This window comes from Etheostoma spectabile, chromosome 21 (genome assembly GCF_008692095.1).
Source record: "Etheostoma spectabile isolate EspeVRDwgs_2016 chromosome 21, UIUC_Espe_1.0, whole genome shotgun sequence".
NCBI classification, from domain to species: Eukaryota; Metazoa; Chordata; class Actinopteri; order Perciformes; family Percidae; genus Etheostoma; species Etheostoma spectabile.
Window position 1 is genome coordinate 12,795,633 of NC_045753.1, and position 23,101 is coordinate 12,818,733.

Genomic DNA, 23,101 nt, shown 5'->3' on the forward strand with positions numbered 1-23,101 from the left:
CATCGACTAAAATAGATAGCTAGTTAGCTAGCTAGCTAGCTCAGCCTTGAGAGCATCAACCTGTTGCCTGGCAACCGACTGAATGATGTTTGTCGACGTTTTTATACGAAAAAGAACAACAACTGTTGCCTGGCAACGAAGTGGCCAACAGAGCGCACCACAAACTATTTTCAGCGTCGAAATGAAGTCCGTAAAATTTGGTAGGAGCGTGTCGGCGTGCGAGCTGGACTGCAAAGCGGTGAAGGGATGTCTCTACATGTGCGGGATGTGTCCATCTTGCGCTTTTGCCCCCAGACCACCGGCTTCCTCGCGGTGTTTGTGGAAGGCGTCGGATGAATTCAAGAGGAGGTTCATGGTGGAGCTGCTTTTACGTTGCAAAAACATCCAAGTTCTCGAAAGCATCCGGAGTGTGCTGGATGTAACTTCTTGGACTTTATTCACCTACGCCAGGGCAAGGAGACCAACGTCACCTCAGGACTACCCGAGCCGCGGTGCAGACCGCCTGCAGGAGGGGAAGCCACTGGGCATGGACACGAAGGAGATCTGGGACTGGTTCAACAGCAGCCCTGACTGGATGAAGTCCTATTATCTCTGCCGCATTTTCTCTCTCTGTGACTCGGAAATGTTACGCATGTTGGCTAATTTAACCAGCGTGCTTCTGGTCAGACAAAGACGAGGTTTTCTGGATTTTAATGGTAAAAAGACATCCCGTTTTATTGCTTTATGTGGTTGCAACAGGCTGCTCAGTCGACTGTTTTTCTTTATAAAACTTTAAAATAAAAGAAATTGCAGCCATGTAGTCAACATAATAGTACAGAGTAACAAGAATATAACTTTCATTAAAAATATGAAATATAATCGTAAGTCTTAATATTTTATATTCAAATTTTAATCCAGTAACATTTGGGTAACTTTTATGTTCATTGATTCATTCCATATTAAAATGTATGACATTTTACACTTAATTTTGATATTATATTTAGTTTACACAATATAAAATCTTTCATTTGAATCCAAAAAGCAACTGAATGTATATCATGGTAAAATAAATTTACTAAACATTCTGATTTATCATTGCAAAAATGAAAATACATTTTTATTTCCAGGAATTAAAAAATACAGATTGGCTGGCTATATACAGTCTGAAATTGGGATGTGTACATCTGTAAGAGCTTTATTTAATAAAAGATCTTTGCTCTGTGACACACACACTTTGCATTGCTAGTTTTGATTGTCAACACTTCTTGCCTTATGATAAACTTTTGCTCCTTTCCAGTGAGTAGTCGCAGGTACAGACAGCATGTTCAGGTCAGCGATGACAACCCCGCTCTTATGGTGGTGCCTGGATCCTCAAAGTCCATGTCTGGAGTCAGCCGGTACCTAGACTTCATAGGCTGCCTACCAGTTGATTTGTCGAAGAGGATACTAGGTAAGTCAACACGTAACACACTAATGAAATGAAATGCAGTCCTTGTGTTACTGTCAACAGAAAGACATGCAGTGTTCGCTGGCTGACAGATTTGTATCATTGATAGATTTGTTTTCTGGTATGTTATTTTCATGCAACATAAAATATTGTACATGTTGCAAATTAAACTTTGCACTTCATGATACTGATACACCGTCAAACAGTAATGGAGTTGACTTTTCACTGTCTCTATGTTCAATCTAAAGTTGACTTGTCCTTACACTGAGCCAGTCTAATGGTACTATGAACCTAGGCCCTGTTTATACGTACATGGTTATTTTGAAAAACTGAGACATTTCCCTTCGTTTGTGCCCTCCGTTTACACAGAGAATTCACCTCTGAAAACGAGTCTTTCTAAAAGCTCTGGCCAGGGTGGAGATTTAGGCAGCTGAGGAAGTGAGGAAGAGAAGAGACTATTATAAGTTATCCGTTGCTGTGGTTGCTATTTTTTGGGATTCTGATTGGCTAACATGGGCTTGAGCTTCTCGTTACACTGCCACTTACAGGTTTGGCTTGCTCTCGACGGCATATATACACGGGTATGTGTAACCAAACACATTTTTTTGAAAACTGACAGCTGTGCACAATGTTATTTTTGAAAATGGAGAGGTTGAAAGGTCCGTTTATAAAAATAGCTGGCCATGTGTAAATGTAGCCTTAATTATTCAAGATTGGGCTTTTTAAATCCACCCCATTCAAGTGGGTAGCCCTTCAATGTACGAACAAAGCTCTGCCAAGCAACCAATGTTTGCCTGCTCCCGCTGACCTCTTTGTGCAGGTTGAAAAGATGTATTACTAAAGCCTAAAATACTTTTTTGTCTGTAAACTCTTACAGTTAGTAATGTTGTACATATGCAGACATTATACTGTACACGTGTGTCTTCTACCAGGTCTGTTAGATGAGCCCACTTTGAGATGCTGCCTGAAGGTTTGTCAATACTGGCGCCAACTAGCACAGGAAACAGTGGAGGAAATCAAGTTCAGAAGACTTTTTCAGGATGAAATTAAGGCAATGATGAAGGTGGAGCATTTGTATGTTTACGTAATTTAGTCATATCAATATCAAATCATATGTAAAAGATTTGTACAGTTTATTTAGAAGTGTGCAAAGTTGTAGTTTTGGTGATAAGGATGGGATCAAAAGTTTTTGATGTGTGGCGTTATTCTTTCTAATTATTAAGAATGACTCGTGTTTTTTTCCTGTTCTAGAGGAGCAAAGGTAATGATATAGTCAGTTCTACTTACGCCAACATCGTTGAAGTCCCCGTACCCGTCAAGGATGATGAGACAGGGGATATTCATCCTAGTGTCCAAAAGGTCAACAAATCAACACCCTAGCTCTGTGCATTTCATTGTTGTACCAAAAAATATGCTTGTCAATATGTGAATTGTCTTTTCTTTGATTTTTATTTCACAGATCGAGCCATTTGAAGGAGCTTATGACAAAATCAAAACTAAGATGGTGCAAATGGAAGAGCGCAATGTTTATTGTGGTGCATATTTTACCACGGTGCTGCTGGACAAGTTAGTGTGTTCACTTAGCTTTTTGTATTCCGCACATTGGAATAAAAACCTTACTGATGTAATTAGGTTTTGTTCGGTTTGACAGAGAGGACCCACAGCGGGTAATGGACTACAGAGGTGGATCGTTTATGGCGACAGGCTCCAAGGACTGCGTGGTGCGTCGGCTTTATGTGGAGTCGGAAACAATAGTTGTGTCAGTGATGAAAGGCCATGTTGGCAGCATCCGGGCAGTGCTGCTATGCGAGGACAGAGACCTGCTGATATCGGCGAGCTGCGATGCAAGTATCAGGTGAGGAGGAGATTGGAGCTGGATACTGATGAGGATTAATTCCTCCTTGTGACTGACGTAGATTTGAAAAGGTGGGTGTTTTTGTTGTCGTTTCATCACACCTGCAGGTGTTGGAGTTTGAAGAATCATAAGTGTTTGATGAGCCTGTACGGTCACACTGGCACCGTCAACTGCCTGGATGTCCACGATGACAGACTTGTGTCAGGAGCCAAAGACTGTTTAGTAAAAGGTTAGCAGCCTTTAAAGGATGAATTTTATTGTTCAGACATATATATATATATATATATATATATATATATATATATATATATAGATTACATCTTCAGAAATATGGATAATCTGGATGCTCATTCATAAACCAAGTGTCTTGCACATATATGATTGCATTATAGTTGCTTGTATTTATCTGAACAACACATTTCGTTTACTTATCGAGAAGAGTTACGCAACATGACATCATGACTTCAACATACACACTGACTTTCTTTAGCCGAGTGGCGTGTTATACGTACGCATTTTGAGCTATCCGCGTGTATCTACGCTGTACACAGCGGACGTAAACATACACGCAACTTGCCGTGTTGTTTTGCGAGAAGATAGCGACGGTTGAGTTTAGGAAACGTGATGCGCGTTTTGGTTTAGGAAACAAAGAACCGGTTCGGTTTAGGAAAAGAAGAATGGGATTGGCTTTAGTAAATAAACAGACGGTTGGGTTTAGGAAACGTAACACGTGGGACACAAAGGAAACTTAACACGTGGGACACGATCCCTGGTCTCTTGGGTAAAAGTCCTGTTTTACCCATCCAACACCCCGACCAACCTCCCTACGCAGACCTTCGCCCTTTCATACTGCTCGCTACGGTGTAAATTCACATGCAATCGCAAGGTAATGTAAGTCAATGGAGGCCAAGCGGTGTTGATAAACACGCTACAAAGTGACTATGGGTCTTGATAACAGCATACAAATTGGCGTGTCATACATACGCCATTCCTTGAGATCAGTCTGAGTTACCCAATAACGCTTTTTGTGACCCTGCTGTCAAGTTTTTATAATTACAAGAATAGTTTGTATGTTTTACAGCATTAGTGTTAACTAAACCTTTACTACCACACTGCCAGTGTGGAGTCTACACACAGGGAAGCATTTTGAGGATTTTCATTTCAAGCACCCCAGTCCTGTCCAGTGTGTGAGGATCAAGACAAGGACGGTCTACAGCAGCTGTGATCGGGGCTTTGTCAAAATATGGGACATGGAGAATGCCTCGTTGCTCAGGGTGACAACACGAGTCATTTGTGGAGATCAATTTACATACTCAACTGTTTTTTTTGTTTTGTTTTTACATACAGTATGTTAACAGCATGTCATGTAAAATTAATAATTTGTTTGTTCATTTTTTTTTGTATAATGCATTACTTTCCTGAAGGTGATTGATGCCCACAAGAGCTCAGTGAAGTGCTTGTTCGTCGACAAATGGCACTTTTTATCCGGGGACTGCAGCGGTCAGGTCATAGCCTGGAGCATCAACTGTGGTGCTAAAGAGCGCCTCATGACCTTTAACCACCCAAAGTAAGCAAGAAACCTCTGGAGTTGATGTGCCTACAAAGTGCACACACACACACACACACACACACACACACACACACACACACACACACACACACACACACACACACACACAGGAAGAACATTATCAGGAACACAGCCCCTTATGTTAAACATGCTGAGGTGTTATAATGTTAACCATAACCCATAAGGAAGTGAATGCATTCCTTAATTCCACTGCATGGCTGTGAACTTAATAGTAGGCCCGGCGACTCTGGGCTGGTGATGGTGAGCTTTTACATTACGCATCTCTTCCGGCGTGTCAGCTGAGTGCAGTGTGGCCTCTATCGAGCTCAGCCCTCATACAGCCGCAGACACACCTGCAGCTTCCACTCTGATCTTTCTGATGTATATCTTTCTTCTGTTCCATTCTCACAACTGAATGTGACTTGTTTTTACCTTGCAACGGTTACAACATGAAATGTAGCAAAGTACGATACCTGTGATAAAAAGTACTTAAGTTAAAATATAAATTAATTACTAGAAAGTACACAAAAAGAACATTTTTGTTAGAGTAACAAGATCAAATGTAATTTGTTACTTCCACCTCCAATGTTTTCAGCCTGGTTAAAAAAATGTTTTTGGTCTCTTTTTAAAACTCTTTTTTTTTTTTACTTACCCATTTAAGTTAAATTCAGGCTTGAAGTTCTTCATTATCGGAAATGGACTGTTCTTATATAGCGCTTTTCTAGTCTTACCGCCTACTCAAAGCGCTTTTAAATAGCACGGGAACCAATCACACACATTCATTTACAGTGGCCGAGGCTGGAATTGACCCACCAACCTTACAATTGGCAAACAACCCCTCTACCACTGAGCCACAATCAGTATAGCTTTGAGTAACAGATTACATGAAGTTTTATTCGGCCCATGTCAGCTCCATCCACGCACCACGCCTTTGTCCATATTCGGATGAAGCTGCCTACACATGATCCGTGGTAAAATCGCTCTGCGCTGGCGGTTCCACGGTTGTTCTTTTGTGAGATGCTGCCGAGTGATGCGCTCAAAGTACAAATTATTTCAGCTTTGACCTTGTTGCCAGTGACCTTTTAGGGTGCATCCAATTCCAGGAGCAATGATGTTGTATACCTGCGCTGCTCTTTGCCTCTCTGCCTCAACTCGGGGTTGTACCGCAGATCATGTGTAGGTGGTTTTAGCCGGGATCTAGGTGACGTCTAGTCTATATCAACGACGTTTCATTTCCCAGGATTGTTCAGGTGGTGCTGGAAATTCCAGATGTCCGTCACCTTCTGCTTTCTTTGAGTTGGCATTCTAAACCCTGGTTGAGTTATGAGATATATGGTTAACTGCTCCTTAGATCTCTGCAGGATAAATCCAATGTGACGTCTAAAATGATTGTGATTGGTATAAAGAAATGCCAATAAACCAAAGCATGTTTTTCTTCCATCCTGGAATGTTGTCTGGACTAGCCAGACCCTCCTCTGCAGTGCTGTGGAGGAAGGTCTGGCAATGCGAGACTAGGTGACGTGAGGCACTGCCAAGATGGCGACAGCCAAAGCTGCCGGGAGCCTCTCAATTTGAGCTTCAATTTGGCTCTTTTGTAACCTTTGAATGACGTCACAAAGACCACATCCATATTTTATACAATATATGTTCTTTTAAGCCTATTGAATTAAAAGTTGACTTTTCTGCAGGGAGGTCAAATCTCTGACTCTCGTCTACCTCCGTGTCATTACCGGCTGTGTGGACGGAAAGATTCGCATATTTAATTTCCTCACTGGAGATTGTCTGAGAGACATCACGGCAGAGGCTGAAACAGGACGAATACTGTCCCTGCACTTCCATGACAACCGGTGAGTCAGCTGCACTCTCATGAAACCTTGTTTATTTTTTTATGGTGCGCTGTTTAGGTTTTCAAATGCATTTGTTTCTCATATTATCTTCCCATATTTTCCTTCAGTATATTAGTGAACACAACAACCAGTGTGAAGCGCTACCAGTTTGCCAAAGTTTTTTGGGATTACACAGAGAGAGGCCAAGGTGATGTGGTGCCTCAGGATGGTTTGGTTTCTGAGAAATCTGCAGCTTCGCTGAGAAAGCTTCCCTTCACCTCTGTCAGAGACGATCATACGGCTCAGGGGACTTCGCCCAGCCAAAATATGCACGACTGTAACAACAGGAAACCAGCGAGAACTAAGCTGCATTACCACACCAGCTTCCTGCCTAGCTCCACTAAATGTCAAGCACAAGGTAAGCATGCTCAAGTATGTGTCATAAGTAGTCAGAATTCTTTTTCAGATGAGTTGTTGTAAGGGAAACCTTTCCTTCGTAGCCAACGAGCGCTGTGCGACTGCTAAACCGTCAGTGATGTTGAGTGAGAAGGCAACGAGTGAACGGATCAAGAGGAGGGGGCTTCATCATCCTCTGACACGCGACTCCATCCTCCTCCGGGTCAATGCCATCCAGAAGTCGCAGTGCATGGATGAAGTCAGCATCAACATGGAGTGGAACGCCAGGCTGCGAGATTCCTGGGGCCCTCACACATCTCAGGACCTAAAGCAGAGCCTGCACAGTCAGATGTTGCACACGCACAATGTTCCTCTTAGGAGGGCCAAGACCTGTCTTCCAATTTTAAAGAGAGCGGTCAGTCAAAACATGGCAAACACAAGCAAAGGCAGCAATGTCTCCACTACCCCTGACACTCAGAGGACCCACCATCCCTGTTCATTTTCTAAAGAACAGCCTCACAGTGCTGACACACATAGGGCAATCAAGAGAATGAGTGGATTTACTGTAAATGCCACAGAGGGGCCACAGGCTCCTGAGTGCATGCTCATGAGTATGCTACCTAATCCGGAGCGCTCCATGAAAACTAGCAGCCCCTTGCCCAGGATCCGCCCCGTGTCTGTGAAAGGTCCATTCAGAGACCAGGGAGGGTTCAGGCTGCTCACAGTGAACCAGCTGCAAGATTGTTGTGCCAAGACGGATCTAGTGCACAACTGTGAGCAAAAACTGTCTAAGAGGAATAAGAAGCCAGAGAAAACACTGAAGAAAGTCACATAATTTGTTCTTTTTTATTATATAGTTTGTGAGCAAAATTCAATCTCTACTGCACAGTGGGTGTTCTTGACATATTTGTTAGTCCAAGGCACCATGTTTAAATGTGAGGTTTCATTAAAACTCCACTAGGGGTCAGTACTGTATCATCTGACTATGGTTGGGCCAGGACTACTGTTATTATTACACAGTGGTTTTGCAGCATGCTTTAGATTTTATTTTACTTTTTTACTTACTGGTTACTGGTTATTTAGCATTTTTTAATGCTATACTTTTTTAAAAAAGTTAAATGTATTGTCCATTTATATATTCTGTTAATGTTAATAAAAGGAGGGAGAAGCAGGCACAGTCATTTCAGTGTTTATGCAATGTCTTTTACATATTTTAGGCAGTTTGCATTTAAAGTTTGATTGCATTGAAACTCAGAACATAAAAAGCAGTATTTTCACAGTATGATTCCCACAGAAATCATTCTTTTTGGTGATTAACTCTACAAAAATGCCTTTTCAGTCATTGTTTTCTCATATTCCAACAGTTAAGCTGCCTACAAATGATAGGTGGCAAAACCGCTTTGTAAATTTTCCTCCAGTTAATAAATTATCTTGAAAAACACTCCTTCACCAATCAAGCAACAGCAAATATTTTTTTTTTTATTGCTGTGGTACTCCACTGAGTGAAGTTATCAGAGTGAGAGGACTTTGTCCCATCCAGACCTTACACCCTGCCACCTGCCCTCTAGCCCCAGTGCCTTGAGGGCATCATTAGGGGCGACGAGGTTGAAGATCAGGGAGAAGGTCCTCTGCTTCAACAGCAGCAGCCCAACAGCTGGGCACCCGTGAATAACAATGGGTTATGAGGAGAACCGAGTGGCTAAGACGTCCCACTTTGGAGAATCTCTTCTTTCAGGATCGTTCTGCTGCTAATTAATTTAGTTTGCAGAAAACTGGGGATAATAGGGTCTCCCCCTTTTTCCTCCTGTGACAGTGTGACGTAGGCAGACAATGCAATCCCCTCCTGTCACCCTGAGCCCCGCTTAGCTTCATCACGCAGCACAGCTCCCCCATTGTTTTATCAGGTATGGAGTCTCTTGTCAAGACCCGGCAGAGCTGCAGGGGGGATAATAAGCGTAAAATCAAAGCAAAGTTAGAAAAGGGAAAGTCTTCATGGAGGAGTGCTCTTAGGCCTTCTGCACCCTTTAGCAAGCCCAATGGTTGGCTGGGGAGAGGAGGGTGCAGGTTTATTTATGCATGAGGAGAAGCTTGAAAGAAAGAAATGACTCGCTCTCACTGTGAAAGAAGGTTTTAAGGGTTGGAGGCGACAAAAGACGATTCAGTATGACCAAGCTGACCTTTGCTCTACATCGATCTCCATCTCCAAAGACGCATATTTGCATCATAGTTCATTTGTCAAATTCATTTTTCAATTTTTGTGACACTGTGTCAGTAGCTGGTTTAAACTCTTAACTTGATTTAGACTAGAACCCTCTTTCCAGACTAGGTTAGTCCAGGCCAGGCCAGGCCAGGCCAGTTATGGTATATAGAATGTGATTAACCAAATAATGATCTGCATTATGTTTTGTATTTGCATGTCACTCAGACGGGTGGCTGACTCGCCCTGGAGCTGTTCAGATATCACACCGTTACCAGGTTTAACGAGAATGGCATCAAAAGCTCCAATGAATATGCAAATTACATTCTCGCGGGGGACTGACTCGTGATAAAAACACTGACTAAATCTCCCCATTGTGGGAAGCCTACTTTGGACATTGTTCTGAAAGGCAGCCATCTCCTGGAGAATGCTGGAGAGCTAAAAGCGGAGCTTAAACAAGGATCATGATGAACAACTTCAAGACCCGACGAAGCAGTGACATCAACACATGGGAGCGACGACAAGTGCCTTGATCCTAAAACAGCTTTAAACGCCAGGCCACACGGCCAGCACTGTTTCCAAACATCCCGTTAGGATTCAGTAACAAGATCCATATGCCTTTCTGAACTCATTTACAGATAGAGATCCTAAGCGAAAGGGGATACAGCCAGAACCAAGGGAGGCAAATTAACAGGAACACCATTACTAAGATATGGGACTGATTTACATCCACATCCAGCCAAGTCAAATAGATAAGAGGGAACCCGATTGCTCATTGATTGGATCGCGGGGGCGCTGCCTCTGCAACGGGCAGGTTCTTGTTTGGTGGAGTTGGACCTCGCTGCGTTCGAGTGCCACTGATTGAGCCAAAAAAGAGCTGAGGGAAACCACTGTGACCACACATCAGGAAGATGATCAAAGAGGCTACTTGCTGGCTTCTGGCTCCTCATCTACGAGACTAACCCCCAACAGATGATTGTGTTGTTACTCACAGATGGCTCAGTGCTAATGTCAAAGAGCGCTGATATGGGCTGCAGAGGTGACACCTGAATTAGCTGAGGTTGATGGACATGCCTCATTCCATATAAAGAGCCATTGTGTAATCGCATTGTTAAGGTACAGAGACTTTTTCCTCCCGCTCATGATTTTGTTTGTTTACTCAATTAAGTGTAAAGCTCTTTTTTTTTTTCTAATTTATGAATTGACTGATTGTACCGTGAGACCATCTGTTTTTACAGCGTGGCATCTGGAATGTGTTTTAATAATTGCAAAGAGATTATTTTCTATCTGCAAGACCTATTCTATAAAAAAGACCTATACACAAACAAAAACAAAATCAAACACACCGGTGCTTTAGCACCAGAGGCTATGCTATGGCATACATTGCATTTAAAATTGGATGTTTTTGTGCCATCATTCACAGTTTAGTACTTGTCCTCTGGGGGGCCCTCTAGACCTGTTTGTAGAGCCGTTCAGGGGCTAGTCCTGAATGTTTCAGCCAATCATCAATGCTTTGGCAGTTTCACCTCTTCTACATATTGTCAACTGACTTCTTAAAGATAATGTCTAGCGTTAACTGTATGACTTCACAATTAATTAGAAACAATCTTGTAATCAGTTTAAATTGCATGTAAAATTGCACCGTACCATCTTTCTCTCCGGATATTGCTCTAAAATTGAATACTCTCATGAGAAATAAGAGCCGAATTTCAACGCAGTCTAAAACTACTTTATTAACAGGCTTTACAATCTATTTGAATATGGTGTTATTAGGTTTTCATGGCATGTCAGTGTCAATGTGTTTCAGTGAGTCACTATTAAACAAGAGAGACGGGTGTCATGGAAGGACTTGTGGTCTCAATGGCCCCCAGTCTTCACAGAGCGGCTCCAGACACATGTAGGCGACAGTGTTAAGTGTCATAATTTCACTTTTTTCTCAGACATAAATACGGAGACGTAAAAGTCAAAGGTCAACTGCAAACACATATCATGTTAGGGGGGGTGTAGGAGGTGGTAGCTCCTTGGAACAAGAAGGCAATTCACAAGTTAAAAAAGCTACGACAAACGGCATCTGACTCTACTTCCGGCCCCAAAAATGAACAGAAAATGAATTGAAAAACCGGACTACAAAGGTCTTCATGTACCACAGAAGAACAACAGAGCACTTAAGTGGGCCCAGGGCTGCCGCCGAGGATTAGTGGCCTCGCGTTGGATTGTGCTTTTCTTGATAACTCACGGAGGAAACCATTTTTCTATGAAAAATCAAAAATGTGACAAAAAGTCTTTTGTCACATACAGTAAATGGTGACTGGCAACAATCTCCACAACAAACACAGGTGTTTCTATTTAAAGCTCAGCAACACACGGTGGGAGAGAGGGTTCGGCACAGCTAATGGAAATCTTTATCTGTGCTTTCCTCATAGTTTGAATGATGCACTTAATCACAGTCTGACAAACTATTTCGCTGTTTGCTAATGTCGAGTACAGACGTTTCCTCTCCTCTGAATACTGACACCAGCAGAGCTCTCACTGTTTGAAAAAGGCACGTTACGTGATAAGAACAAACCATCATTGCTTGTGGACCAAGCAACTGCACATGCGTGCCCACACATAGAAAATCCCACTTTAAAGGGGGCTTTTAACAGATGGGGTTTGATTCTGAAATGGATGCTGGTGCATATTTTGATGAAAAGTGAGTTATTTAGTTTGCATTATTCAAAAAAATTCTGTGTGGGGTGAACTGCTGCTGCCCTTGCATGATAATTCTGATGGATGTGGCAGACTATAGCCCCCCCTCAGGATCATTTCATTTATTCAAAATGTCTACCTCACACTATTACTTAAGACTTAATCGCCAGAATATTCAAGCAACTCAGGCAATTTCTGAAAATGTTCATTGCTATTTACCCTACAGCTGGATTCACTATCTTTCTTTAACCCACCCTCCAACAGTCACAACAAATGCCCCTTTCCAGACACGATAACTCGACTGCTGTTTGTACAGTAAATACTCAGTGGGATTCTTACTCTCTCCTCGCTTGACCCCGGCCCAGGAAGAGCCTTTTTTGGAGCCGAGGAGAATCAACGGGTGTCCTAGTTTAGATTTTTCACAGCTCAGCGGGTTCCTTTCGCATGTTGATACAAGTGCTGGGAAATAACACACAGTCTAGTTGATTCATGCCATTTGTGTTTTTCATTTAGTTGTCAGGATTCTTTTTGTTTTAGAGGACCTGGGGATAAAACTGACCCGTATTAGCAGCAGATGTTTTGGGTCATGGAGTGGAGCGTCTTATGTGCCTTTCCCAAGGGCTCGTGTGGTGAAAGGAGTGTCAGTCATGGACACAAGAGAGGTAGCTACAGGAGGAAGATGAACGTTTTTGCAACCTGAAGGTAAGAGTTTGTTGCTGGAAAGGAGCCAGTTTAAACTCCTGGACCACTCGATGATCTGGAGGAGGAAAGTTAAAAGCCCCACATGGTTCCATTATTAGCAACTGTCACCCTACGACATTTTGCAGCTGAAACACATCGCAGGCCTCAAGTCAAAACTGTCATTGACTTTAATTTGAAAAGATTTTCTAGTGTGTTTCGGCTACATGTGCCTGCACGTATGGTCAATGTACAGAATCTAACTAACTGCACTTGTTCAAGGCTGTACTCATACTGTGCTAAAGTAACAATATTGTTCTTGTAGTTGCTCAAAGAAATTCGGAAATGTGCCTAATCACTTTCTTGTCGAGAGTAAGATGAAAAGATTGATACAACTCTAATTTTTTATTCTAAATATGGATCTTGAGCTGAAAGCGTGGGGAAACTGCCAGCTTGACTCCTGTCTTTTTAAAGGACAGTTGTGTTGTATGCTTCCTTTTTTAGGGCATACATTTTATTTATTTTTAACATAGGGAAACCAAACCAGCTCCTTTCTCCACTCCCAGCTATTATAAATGATGGTGAAAATGGACACATGACCACTTTTCTTTAACAGCATGCTGGGATATGTGGCCAAAACACAATTCCTCCTTTCTGTGATTGTGTATGCATTGAAGTACTTTGCAAATCCAGTGAACTGATGCTGGGTTCCTGTGTCGTGTCCTCCTATGATGGATTGTTAATGGTCCTTTAATACTCGAGCCCTGTGCAAACAGAATGAGACGAGTGCCCCTTCCTGTTTACCTTATTACACGGTACAAGTAGACAAGCTAGCCAGGCTATCTAAAACTGACCCTCACCTTTTTTTTTTTCCTTTCTCTTTGCCTTTTGGATAGATAGAGCCATGCTAGTTGTTTCCCTGTTTCCAGTCATGCTAAGATAAGCTAGCTAGCTGCTGGTTGTCCAAAATCTCTTTTTTTTTAACCAGTTGTCGGTCACTTTAAAACTGCATGGGCTTAACAGGACATTCAATAAACAGACATATACATCTGTATAGAAATGTGTTACTCTGAGCCAAAACACCGACCTTCAAAAAAGGACTTTATAATGCTTTAGATTCACATGAGAATATTCTTAAATCCACTCTAACTTAGGACCTCTGTGCCAAAGATGCGTCAGTGTCTGGATCAAACAACACTACTGAATCCTTCGCTGGCACAAGCAATCCACGTCTTGGAAATGCACCTTTCTTCTGGTATTGTGATAGGTCTCTACTCTCTTAGCATTCCAAGATTCATCGAATCCCGCAGCATCTCCTTCTGCCCTCCCCCAGTCTACAGCTGTTAAAACACCCCATATTATTCTCATAATTGTTTCAGTGTGTAGGCTGTTATTTTAATGTGCCAAGCTGGATGAGTCAGGAATCGCACAACTGTTGCGGTACAAAAGGCAGATATTTTCTGACTACTGACATTCTTCAGTACGTTCTTACATTATTTAATGTTTCTTTTCAGAGTAGCTGCATTATTATCAGGTGATTACCATTTCATTTGGTAGTGTAAATCTATTTTATATTTCTTTTCAGAGCAGCTACATTATTATCAGGTGATTACCATTTCATTTGGTAGTATAACACAAATGAAACCTGTATTGTAATTGACCCACAGTCATTCCTTCAAGGCTTACTGGATGATATGCCTCCTCATCACATTTGGGTCCGCTCTGTTTAACATTTCTGTAATATTTCTTCTACACGTCCTTCCAACTGCAATAAGACACACTGTGATACATCTGTTTGGCCACGGCGGACATGTCTGATATGCTTTTCATAAAGAGTGAAATGGATATGGAGTTTACATGAAGACAGGCAACTTTCCTCAAGAAATTATGATGATTTTATGGACTAATATGAATTAACAGGCTCTCCAAGATCCACACATTTCTGAAGTATTTTATTTTGGTTTCAATGAAATGTGTTGTAACTCACTTTTTGGTTTAAATTTTATCAAAATATTCAAATCTTTCTAGCGATTTTTTTTTTTACCATTTTGCCTGAATATCTTTCACCCTTTTACTGAATAATCTGTGTGACATTAGTGTTAATTAAGTAATAAAGTACTAATTAGAGTTTTTTTCTTAAATTGTTTAAAAAGGTGTTTATGTTACTTAATGACTAAATGAGAATTAGACCAGAAAAGTCTTGGCAACTTCTTAAAAATGTGTCTGCCAGTAATTTTTCTGTTTTCTTCCTCTAGAGAACCATGACTCCGTGGTCTTGGCTGCTTTCTCACTCCGTTGGTGTTTTATGCAACCTCCCCCTGTAGACTTTTAATAATTACAGCCTATTATTTCACTCAACCTCTGTTAACAGCTGCAAGGAAATTAATTTGAAGCCAATGTGAGGGAAAAAAGGACATAAAAAGAACTACAGATACACAAACCTGATACCACAAAGTCTGCAAATGTATAGTTCTCATTCGGAAAAACGCTCCAGAAGGTGAGATAAAGAATGTAACTGATCCTCATGCAGCTGCAGCTTTTAATAGTTACCAGTGTTTAAAAGGTGCTCTGCCGAGGCGTTCGGGTTAGGGAGCTGTTTTCCTTCAACAATAAAAGCATGAAGTAAAAACGACATTGCTGGAGTTATCTTTCCCACACAATATGCAGGGCATAATGAGTGTGTGTTGGATAGCATTATCATCTAGCTATAACTCCTCTCAGTGGCTGTGGAAAAGCTAAATTCCATGTTTAGAGGTTGCAATGAAAAGCAATCTGGTTTATTATATGGTGCCATGACGCACGCACGCACGCGCACACACACACACACGCACACACACGCGCACACACACACACTCTAGAGAGGTGAAGATAGAGAGAGCAGCAATTCAAGTTACAGGAAGAATAAAGGGTATCAGTTGCGATCTTTTGGCTGATGAAATAAAAGTCACTAAGCTCTCTCCAAACACCAAGCACTGCATATTTAGACAAAAGGAAACCTGATACCATGTGATAAGCAGGAAATGCCAGACCCCGCTTTTCTTTCTAAGTGTCTATGTTTGTGTAATGGATGTGGCTACATCAAAAGCAATCTTTATAGCAAGCCTAAATGTGAGGCCGCGGTCAAATAGTCAAACAAATGACGTCCTATGTCTTCTTCTTTTCTATTTTTTTTTTTTTTTTTACAAACAATACACTGAGATGGAGAACGCATCCCAGGACCTATATATATTTATATATATAAAAAAAGAGTAAAGAGGTGAGGGAGACAAAACAACACATGCTCAGACAGACACAGACAGACACACGTCAGGTGTCCAGAGTCTTTCCCGGCGCTCCACGCATGCGTGCCGTGGAGAGTTCCATAGATACCACATCCAGATAGGAGGGGATCCACGTGCGCATAAGCAGGTCGTGAGGTGGTTACCAATGGGTTGCAATCATTCTCTTCCCAGCTGTAATCCAGCAAACACAGCACGTTTCTAAATCCCTGAGATCTGAAAGGCTGACAGATCATTTAGAATCAAGACATTGACAGTAACAGGCACAGCAACATTAAACAAGGCGGAACTTTTGGATGCAATATTGTTCCAGAACTGACCAATGGGAGAGCACTCCCAGAACATGTGAAGATATGTGCTTTGTGCTTTTATTGGGCAGAAAGTGCATAAAGGACTGTTCATTATTTTCATGTGGTGCATCTTTACAGGGGTGACATATGTCTTATCCTCTCAATAGGAAAGGCAGAGCGGCCAGATATCACGAGATAGAAGAGAGAGCTGATAAAGCCTACGTACCATACCACAGTTTTAAGGCTGCACTAACCTGTTAGCTGAATAGAAATTTCTTTTTACTTTAACCCGTGCCCTAACAACTTGTGTTATAAGCTAGTTAGCGGTTTGAGCTAAAACTGGTCACATTAGCATGAAAACAAATCCCAGGGAGCGGTTGACTCGGTAGACATGTGTTATTTCGCGCAGGATTCGTCCTTTAAAATCGGATGCGAACTCTTGCAACGGCGGATGTTATTGGCGTGGGTCTGCCGTAGTGAAACTACGACATTCCCAAGATGGACGACTAAGAGAGCATCTAAGATCCTTGCCCTGCACATTATTACTGTGTTGTTTCATGCAGGTTATATGTTGAAAACCTGGTGAAAAATATTATTTCATTACCTTCAGCACCAAGGAATGTAACCTACCAGTCATAAAAATGAAACTAAATTGTTGTCACATTGAGAATAGTTACTCACGATCACAGTCCTGCTCACTCTCATTTATCCACATAAATCCCAATTAGTATGATTTTATGCAAATGTTTGTAAATCTATGCAATATCGTTTGTTTTTGTGAACAGCAGAAAATGTTGCTGCCGCAAGGAATTTTGGGACAGCAGTATCTCCTCCCTAGTGTACCCTATGCTATAGGAAATGAGAAAGGATGCATTTCTTATTTTCTATAGCATAGGGAAGAAGCACCTATCCTTAGCATTTAGAGAACTGGCTGCCACCTAGATACTTCCAGGTCATTTTACTCAGGATCCTTTAAGCAAAACAGTCTATTTGACCACAGCCTGAGCCTCTAGAATGCAGCTCATGTATTTTGCGTAATCTAGATTCATTTAAAGCATTTTGCCAAACAGGAAGTGGAAATTACTTGCTGGTGTCACGGGGAAAAACGCTCTCCCCGAGTTATATTTTAGTGTAGAAGGATTCTGTTATGTGTTTTACGGCAAATGTATGTCACAGGTTACACATTAACGAACACAGCACTGTGCAACTGCGTATCTTTGTACAACATAAAATAAAATGATGTTCAAGCTTGAATTTGAATTTGTCAAATCATCTGAAAAACTCCCAAAAAGTAGAATACAGTTTATATAGTAATACAAATCTAGTGGTTTGATTTAGAAATACCAGCTCTGCTTCATTAGTTCTGATTTCCTTTGTCTGGGTTTGAAGATTTAATGTGGTGATTATAAAATCTACTAATGATCATTAAGGATGGTCAGACTTTGTAGCTTTTTCACACCTGAAGGGAAGTCTATCTATAAAGTGAGGAAGCCACATCAATAAGATTAAGATAATGTGAATGAAAACATTTGATAGCCTTTAGTTCAGCACAACATTAATATCACATTTGAAAGTGAACTTCATTGACCTGTCTTTTTAGCCCCAGAAAAATAAAAACTGACATCATGAAAACAGTTTTTGTTCTTATTTAATTAGGACCATGAGAAAACACATTTTGATAATACCATAACAATGAAGTTATGATTTTGAAATAATATGGTTGAAAAATTGCTGTGGCATCAAAAGACAACTCAATGATCACTTGTTTGCGAAAAATGAAAAGCTATTCTTTGGGCAATGTAGAGTCCTGTCATCTGCTGCATTAAACACAATGAAAACGCATCTGCTTTTGTTCATTTGAGAACAATTTTAGTCTGTTTTGATGGCTAAAAGGTGTGTGTCTTTTCCCGTTTGTTCTTCACATTCATTGGAAGGACCAGAATCAGCACACTGTAATATTTATGGGTTGTGACTTTGAATGGTGGATACGTTGGACAGCCACCTAGGGTGCAGTAAATTGAATCTAAAATCTAATCTATTTGAACCAAATTAACAATTATAGGTGTACTATTCCAGGACCAGCAACAGAAAACCAGATGTTTTTGCAGACTTGAGACTAAAGCCTTTTATTTCAACTTGATAACAGACATATTAAGTGTAAATCCCAACATACAAGATTATACTGTAGAGAACATTTTAAAAGTGCGTCGTACAAAAGAGTTGTATTAATTACATTTTCACAACACTTCTCTTCAGTCTCACATACAAACATAAATGCACATACAGCTACACGTACAGTCCACACGACACATCAGGGATGGCTTCTGCTTTTTACTAATCTGAAATGAAACCCAACCTCAAAGGGCAACAGTGGGACTTGGTGGAGACTAATGTTTTGAAAAAAGGGGTGAGTCACACTCAAATCCATCGGAACTGCTCTCCACGGCTAATTAAAATAAACCAGTGGCCTGCAATCACGGATCCAGTTGGCATGGGTCATATAAACAGCCTGTTGCCTTAAAAAGAGAACCCGTGATTCTCAGGACCAAAACAGTGGCGTGTGTCCCAGGCTGGTTAAAGTGAGAGTGCCGGGCTGGACGACAGCACAAAGGCCACATCTGGGATCACTGTGTCGTGAAAAACGCACTGGAGATGTCGAGATATCCACGCAAACAGGCGCCGGGAACATTTCTCCAAACATCCATGTGACTATCCCATATTTGACAGCCTTCCACTCAGTTAAGTGTTTACCTCTCTCAAGTGGCATGAAGACGTGACAGCAGATTTTGGCATTGCGCTTTATCCGTCCCAAATGGGCCAGCCGTCAACATGACAGTAGGTGAAAACAAATACCCCTCAAATCTCATGTGAGTTTAAGTCTTCCCACATGGAACGAAAGACGTTCCAGGAACTGCTGGCATGGGTTGAACCATCAAACCTGAGATTTGGGCAGTGATACGGTATCCTGGCAAAGGATTGACTCCTCCCATTTTCATCTTTCTTTCACTCTTCCTGTGTGTTGAGTATGAACTTAATTATCCATTAAGGCTTTATGTGGAAATGCACATAAATTACTGATGACCCTTCTTTTTGTAGCTGTTCTGTATACATACCTGCAAATATTCATAGGCACAGAATATACACTAAAAGACAAAATATTCAGGGGCACTCCCATTCACGGTTTTGACTTGTTCTCAATCCTACCCGCTCAACTTGCTGTTTTTTGGTTTCAGCTTTATTGAACTAACTCTGTATACCTGGCTCACACCCTCCTCATCATCTGCAACAATAACACAACTGTGCCAGGAAGTTCCTGTTCTCAGCGTTCAGACACTGCCAATGTTGAGTGGAACAAGGCAAGGCCTTGGATTCTTTTCATGTGCATTGATGAGGAGTTTGCGGTTTTCATTTGTTATGAGAAGAAAGAGTGCCACATCCACTTCGTGCGCCATTGTCAACATAGTGCTCTTTCCGGAGAGCTCGGCGGCAGATAGAGATGTTAGTTTTGAAAAAGACTGTTTATCGGTTTCGCGTGCCACACATGCCATATGGATCCGCGAATAATGTGACCTTGCTGGGAGCCAACAGAAATAAAACTCAGGGTTTTTAATTATTTTTTATGTTGTTATCATTTTAGATTTATTTTATCCTTGCCCGCTGGCATTTCATCGTCCGTGTGGTTCAAACGCAGAGAAAGAAAAACACATATCAAACCACACTGTGCAATAAACAAAACCAGGGCGAAGGATAAGAATCACTTATCATGCCCATTCGGATATGTAAACAATCCGCTGTAGGTCAGTGGCTACAGCACTTGTGCTGTTACAGCACACATAAACATGCTTTGGATGATGAAAAAGGTGCTAACAGGGCCCAGGGATATCAAAAGAGAGCACAAAAAGTCAATGACAGATTAGTTTTTTCATCTTTGCAGAGGGCAGGTCATGGACTTGTATGTACTGTAAGATAAAGAGCAAGTTGGCCTGTAAAGCTTTAAAGAGCACACAAATACACTAAAACGATTGGTCTTGGTCAAATTAAAAGCAATGAGAAGTGCTGCATGAACTACAAGGAATTACTAGAATTATATTTCCATTTTACATTTTTTTCTAAAAAAAAGAATTCCTACAAGGCAATGAAGTATAATTGTTTTCCTTGGTCAGGACCAAATAAGCCAAACGATGCTAAAGATGGTGCAGGGTCAGGATCCGTGGAAGGTAAAACATGATTTCTTTTGCTGGCAGGACAAGTAATTGTCTTTAAAGCTTTAGTGCGTAACTTTTTGATATTAATCAACGTCTGTTACATTCAAGCCATTGATAAATGAGTTTCTACAAACCTTACTGATGGCGTTTTTCCACTGCAAGGTACTCAACTTGCCTCAACTCTACTCGCCTTTTTTAAATTTCCATTACAATAAAAAGTCCCTGGTACCTGCTAACAGGGACTTTTTGTAGTACCACCTCAGCCGAGGTTCCAAGTGAGCTGAGGCGATACCAAATGTTTTTTTTGCTGCCTCCAGCTTCTTTTGAAACTACATTTTCTTCTGGCTGTGGCAACAGCCACACGCCCAGAATCAAAAGCAACACACCTTCGACGTTCTGTGTGTGTGTGTGTTGCGTTACGTCACGGCAGTTTCTTGCTATGACGACCAGCCACGGCTTGCCTTGCGCATGAGCCGGTGCTAATCTGCAATGATAAAAGGAGGATGCGGCACCGCGGCCGAGTCGAGCCGAGTCTAGCAGACCTCCTTTAATGGAAAAACGCCATTAGACTATCAGCTCCACACAACTCTCTCTCTATTTCTCAGTATGGCTTTGTTCAGAAGACTGTGTCGCCGGTGACTTCCCAGCGCAGAAACTCATGTTAAGATAATTACCTCTTCTGAAGACTTCATGTTTTTTTAATCCTCCGTGGCTATTAGCAACTGCGTGGGGGAGGGGTGGGGGCGCACGCACAAACATTTAAGGCTTGTATCATGTGGACGCGCCGACAGTGTTGTTGTCATTACTTAGAATTCCTCACGGGGGAGACAGAAACTACTCACCATAGCTTTAACACACATAGTTATATTCGCTAAGATCACCTTTTTTTCTAAGATCTAAGATCTAGTATCTAATATGACACTGATGATGAAGAATAAATTTCTCAACTGCCCCCTATCCAGCCTGCTCACTTTCTCCAGTTTACAAACAGTCAAACCACAATCTCTTTCCTCTCGTTCTGAGGAAACAACCCCTCAGGGTGAAGCAAAGAACAAAGCCAACCATAAAATCAACTGCATAAATGGAAAATTATATCTGCAGACCCACAAAGTGAAGAGTGGTCGCTTGATAAAGCAGCAAATGAAAAGTGCAGATAGGTGCCATGGCAACATGGCCCTTTGAGCAGCACAAACAAACAGCAGGAGCGGAAATGGAGATGCTGGGAGTGAATGTTGACTAAATGATTTTCGAATGCACTTCCTTAGGGTGACAACAGACAGACATGATCCTTAAGTTGCCTTTGTTGACACCGCTGTGAGTGGGGTGAATTGATAATGTGCACGTCTCGCCATTTGGGAACGGAACAAGTGATGTGAACGAGGAAAAGTCAGAGCCAAAGAGAAGTGTGAGATCCTGTTTCCAGCTGTGCTTCAGAGTGACGTGGGAGCGCAGGGACCAGAACCGTTTAGCTGTGTGAGTGATGAGGAGGCAGACCTGGCACGTTCAGATGAAGATGATCAGGTAGAGTAAAACATCCTCCCAGGTCTTCAGTTACACATGTTGATTTGGTTTTCCCCCCCGTAACATTATATTTTAAAGCAATCTCCACGCTTACATAATTATTATTTTTGTGTGCAGATGGGGGGGCAAATTCTGATTTGGGCCTCACACTCAGTGTCCTGGAGTGAAGCAGATTTTGTGTGTAAATATGAGCCTTTGAAGTTCAAACAGAGTTCTGGAGAAAATTCATGAAGGAACCAGAGTTATTATACTTTAATGTGTCTCTCTGTGAGATACCGCTTGCTTATCGGCAACCACCAGCTGATAAATACATTTTAAATTGTCTCTTTTAGGTCAAGAATGTTAAAAACAGTGTGTCAGAGTTCGGAAGGTTTGTTTTTTGCTTTTGAATCTGTCTGTCGAATACTACCACTCTTGATCAAAGCTTGTTTTTCTTAGGTGAAAACATAATTTTTGTCCAATGTGTCTTTGTTAAAGGAACACGCCACCGTTTGTAGAAAGAGGGCTTATCACGGTCTCCCCTAGCTGCAGATAGGTGGGCCAACGCATTTTTTGTCTCACTGCATGTATAGTTTTAGTCCGATGCAACACCGGCAGCGCTGCCGCTAGTTAGCTTAGCGTAGTGAGTGGAATCCTATGTTTTGCCGGTTAGCATGTTGTGAGTAAACGTGAGTCAACAAAACAACAACAACAGTCTTCTTACTTGTTGTGGCCTGTGTATTCACAACGAGTACAAATAACAATGCAGATTAAGACTGCAATATCTGCCTAATTTCTTAGGCAGATATTGATTTGGGACTATTTTGGGTGGAAGCACAGCCGAAGCACTGTCCCAAGTCACTATCTGCCTAGGAAATTGTCTAGTCTTGATATGCATTGCGATTTGTACTTGTTGTGACTACGCAGGCCACAAAAAGTAATTAAGTAGTCGTTTTTTTTTTTGTTGGCTCATTTTTACTTGCAACATGCTAACCGCAACATAGGATTCCATTTACTACGCTAAGCTAACTAGCAGTGGTACGGTAAGCTAACTACCGAACTAAAAAAATGCATTGGCACACCTATCTGCAGCTAGGGGAGACCGTGATAAGACCTATTTCAACAAACGGTGGCGTGTTCCTTTAACAAAATAAATAATCTTCAAAAATAGGGAACAGAATTGAATTAAAAT

The 23,101-nt window shown here is 41.5% G+C and overlaps 1 protein-coding gene across 2 annotated transcripts; it reads left to right on the forward strand.

Annotated features, from left to right (window-relative positions):
* Positions 1 to 77: 77 nt before the first annotated feature.
* Positions 78 to 8,265, forward strand: fbxw10 (F-box and WD repeat domain containing 10). Of its 2 annotated transcripts, none has more exons than XM_032502293.1 (12): positions 78 to 695; positions 1,277 to 1,429; positions 2,359 to 2,489; positions 2,678 to 2,789; positions 2,890 to 2,992; positions 3,078 to 3,281; positions 3,389 to 3,510; positions 4,401 to 4,555; positions 4,706 to 4,848; positions 6,540 to 6,698; positions 6,806 to 7,095; positions 7,178 to 8,265. In XM_032502293.1, exons 1-12 carry the CDS (start codon positions 83 to 85, stop codon positions 7,906 to 7,908), a joined length of 2,916 nt encoding a protein of 971 aa, XP_032358184.1. In that variant the 5' UTR covers positions 78 to 82; the 3' UTR covers positions 7,909 to 8,265. The 2 variants fall into 2 exon arrangements, with proteins under 2 accessions (XP_032358184.1, XP_032358183.1); XM_032502292.1 differs by having other exon boundaries at positions 80 to 695; positions 2,678 to 2,785; positions 2,886 to 2,992.
* The last annotated feature ends 14,836 nt before the right edge of the window (positions 8,266 to 23,101 follow it).

Excerpts from the sequence above, each read along its gene's own strand:
- fbxw10 (XM_032502293.1), top strand. The coding sequence starts at position 83 with ATGATGTTTGTCGACGTTTTTATACGAAAAAGAACAACAACTGTTGCC. Across the intron at positions 1,430-2,358 it reads TTTGTCGAAGAGGATACTAG|GTCTGTTAGATGAGCCCACT; the intron begins GTAAGTCAACAC and ends GTCTTCTACCAG. Across the intron at positions 2,993-3,077 it reads ACCACGGTGCTGCTGGACAA|AGAGGACCCACAGCGGGTAA; the intron begins GTTAGTGTGTTC and ends TCGGTTTGACAG.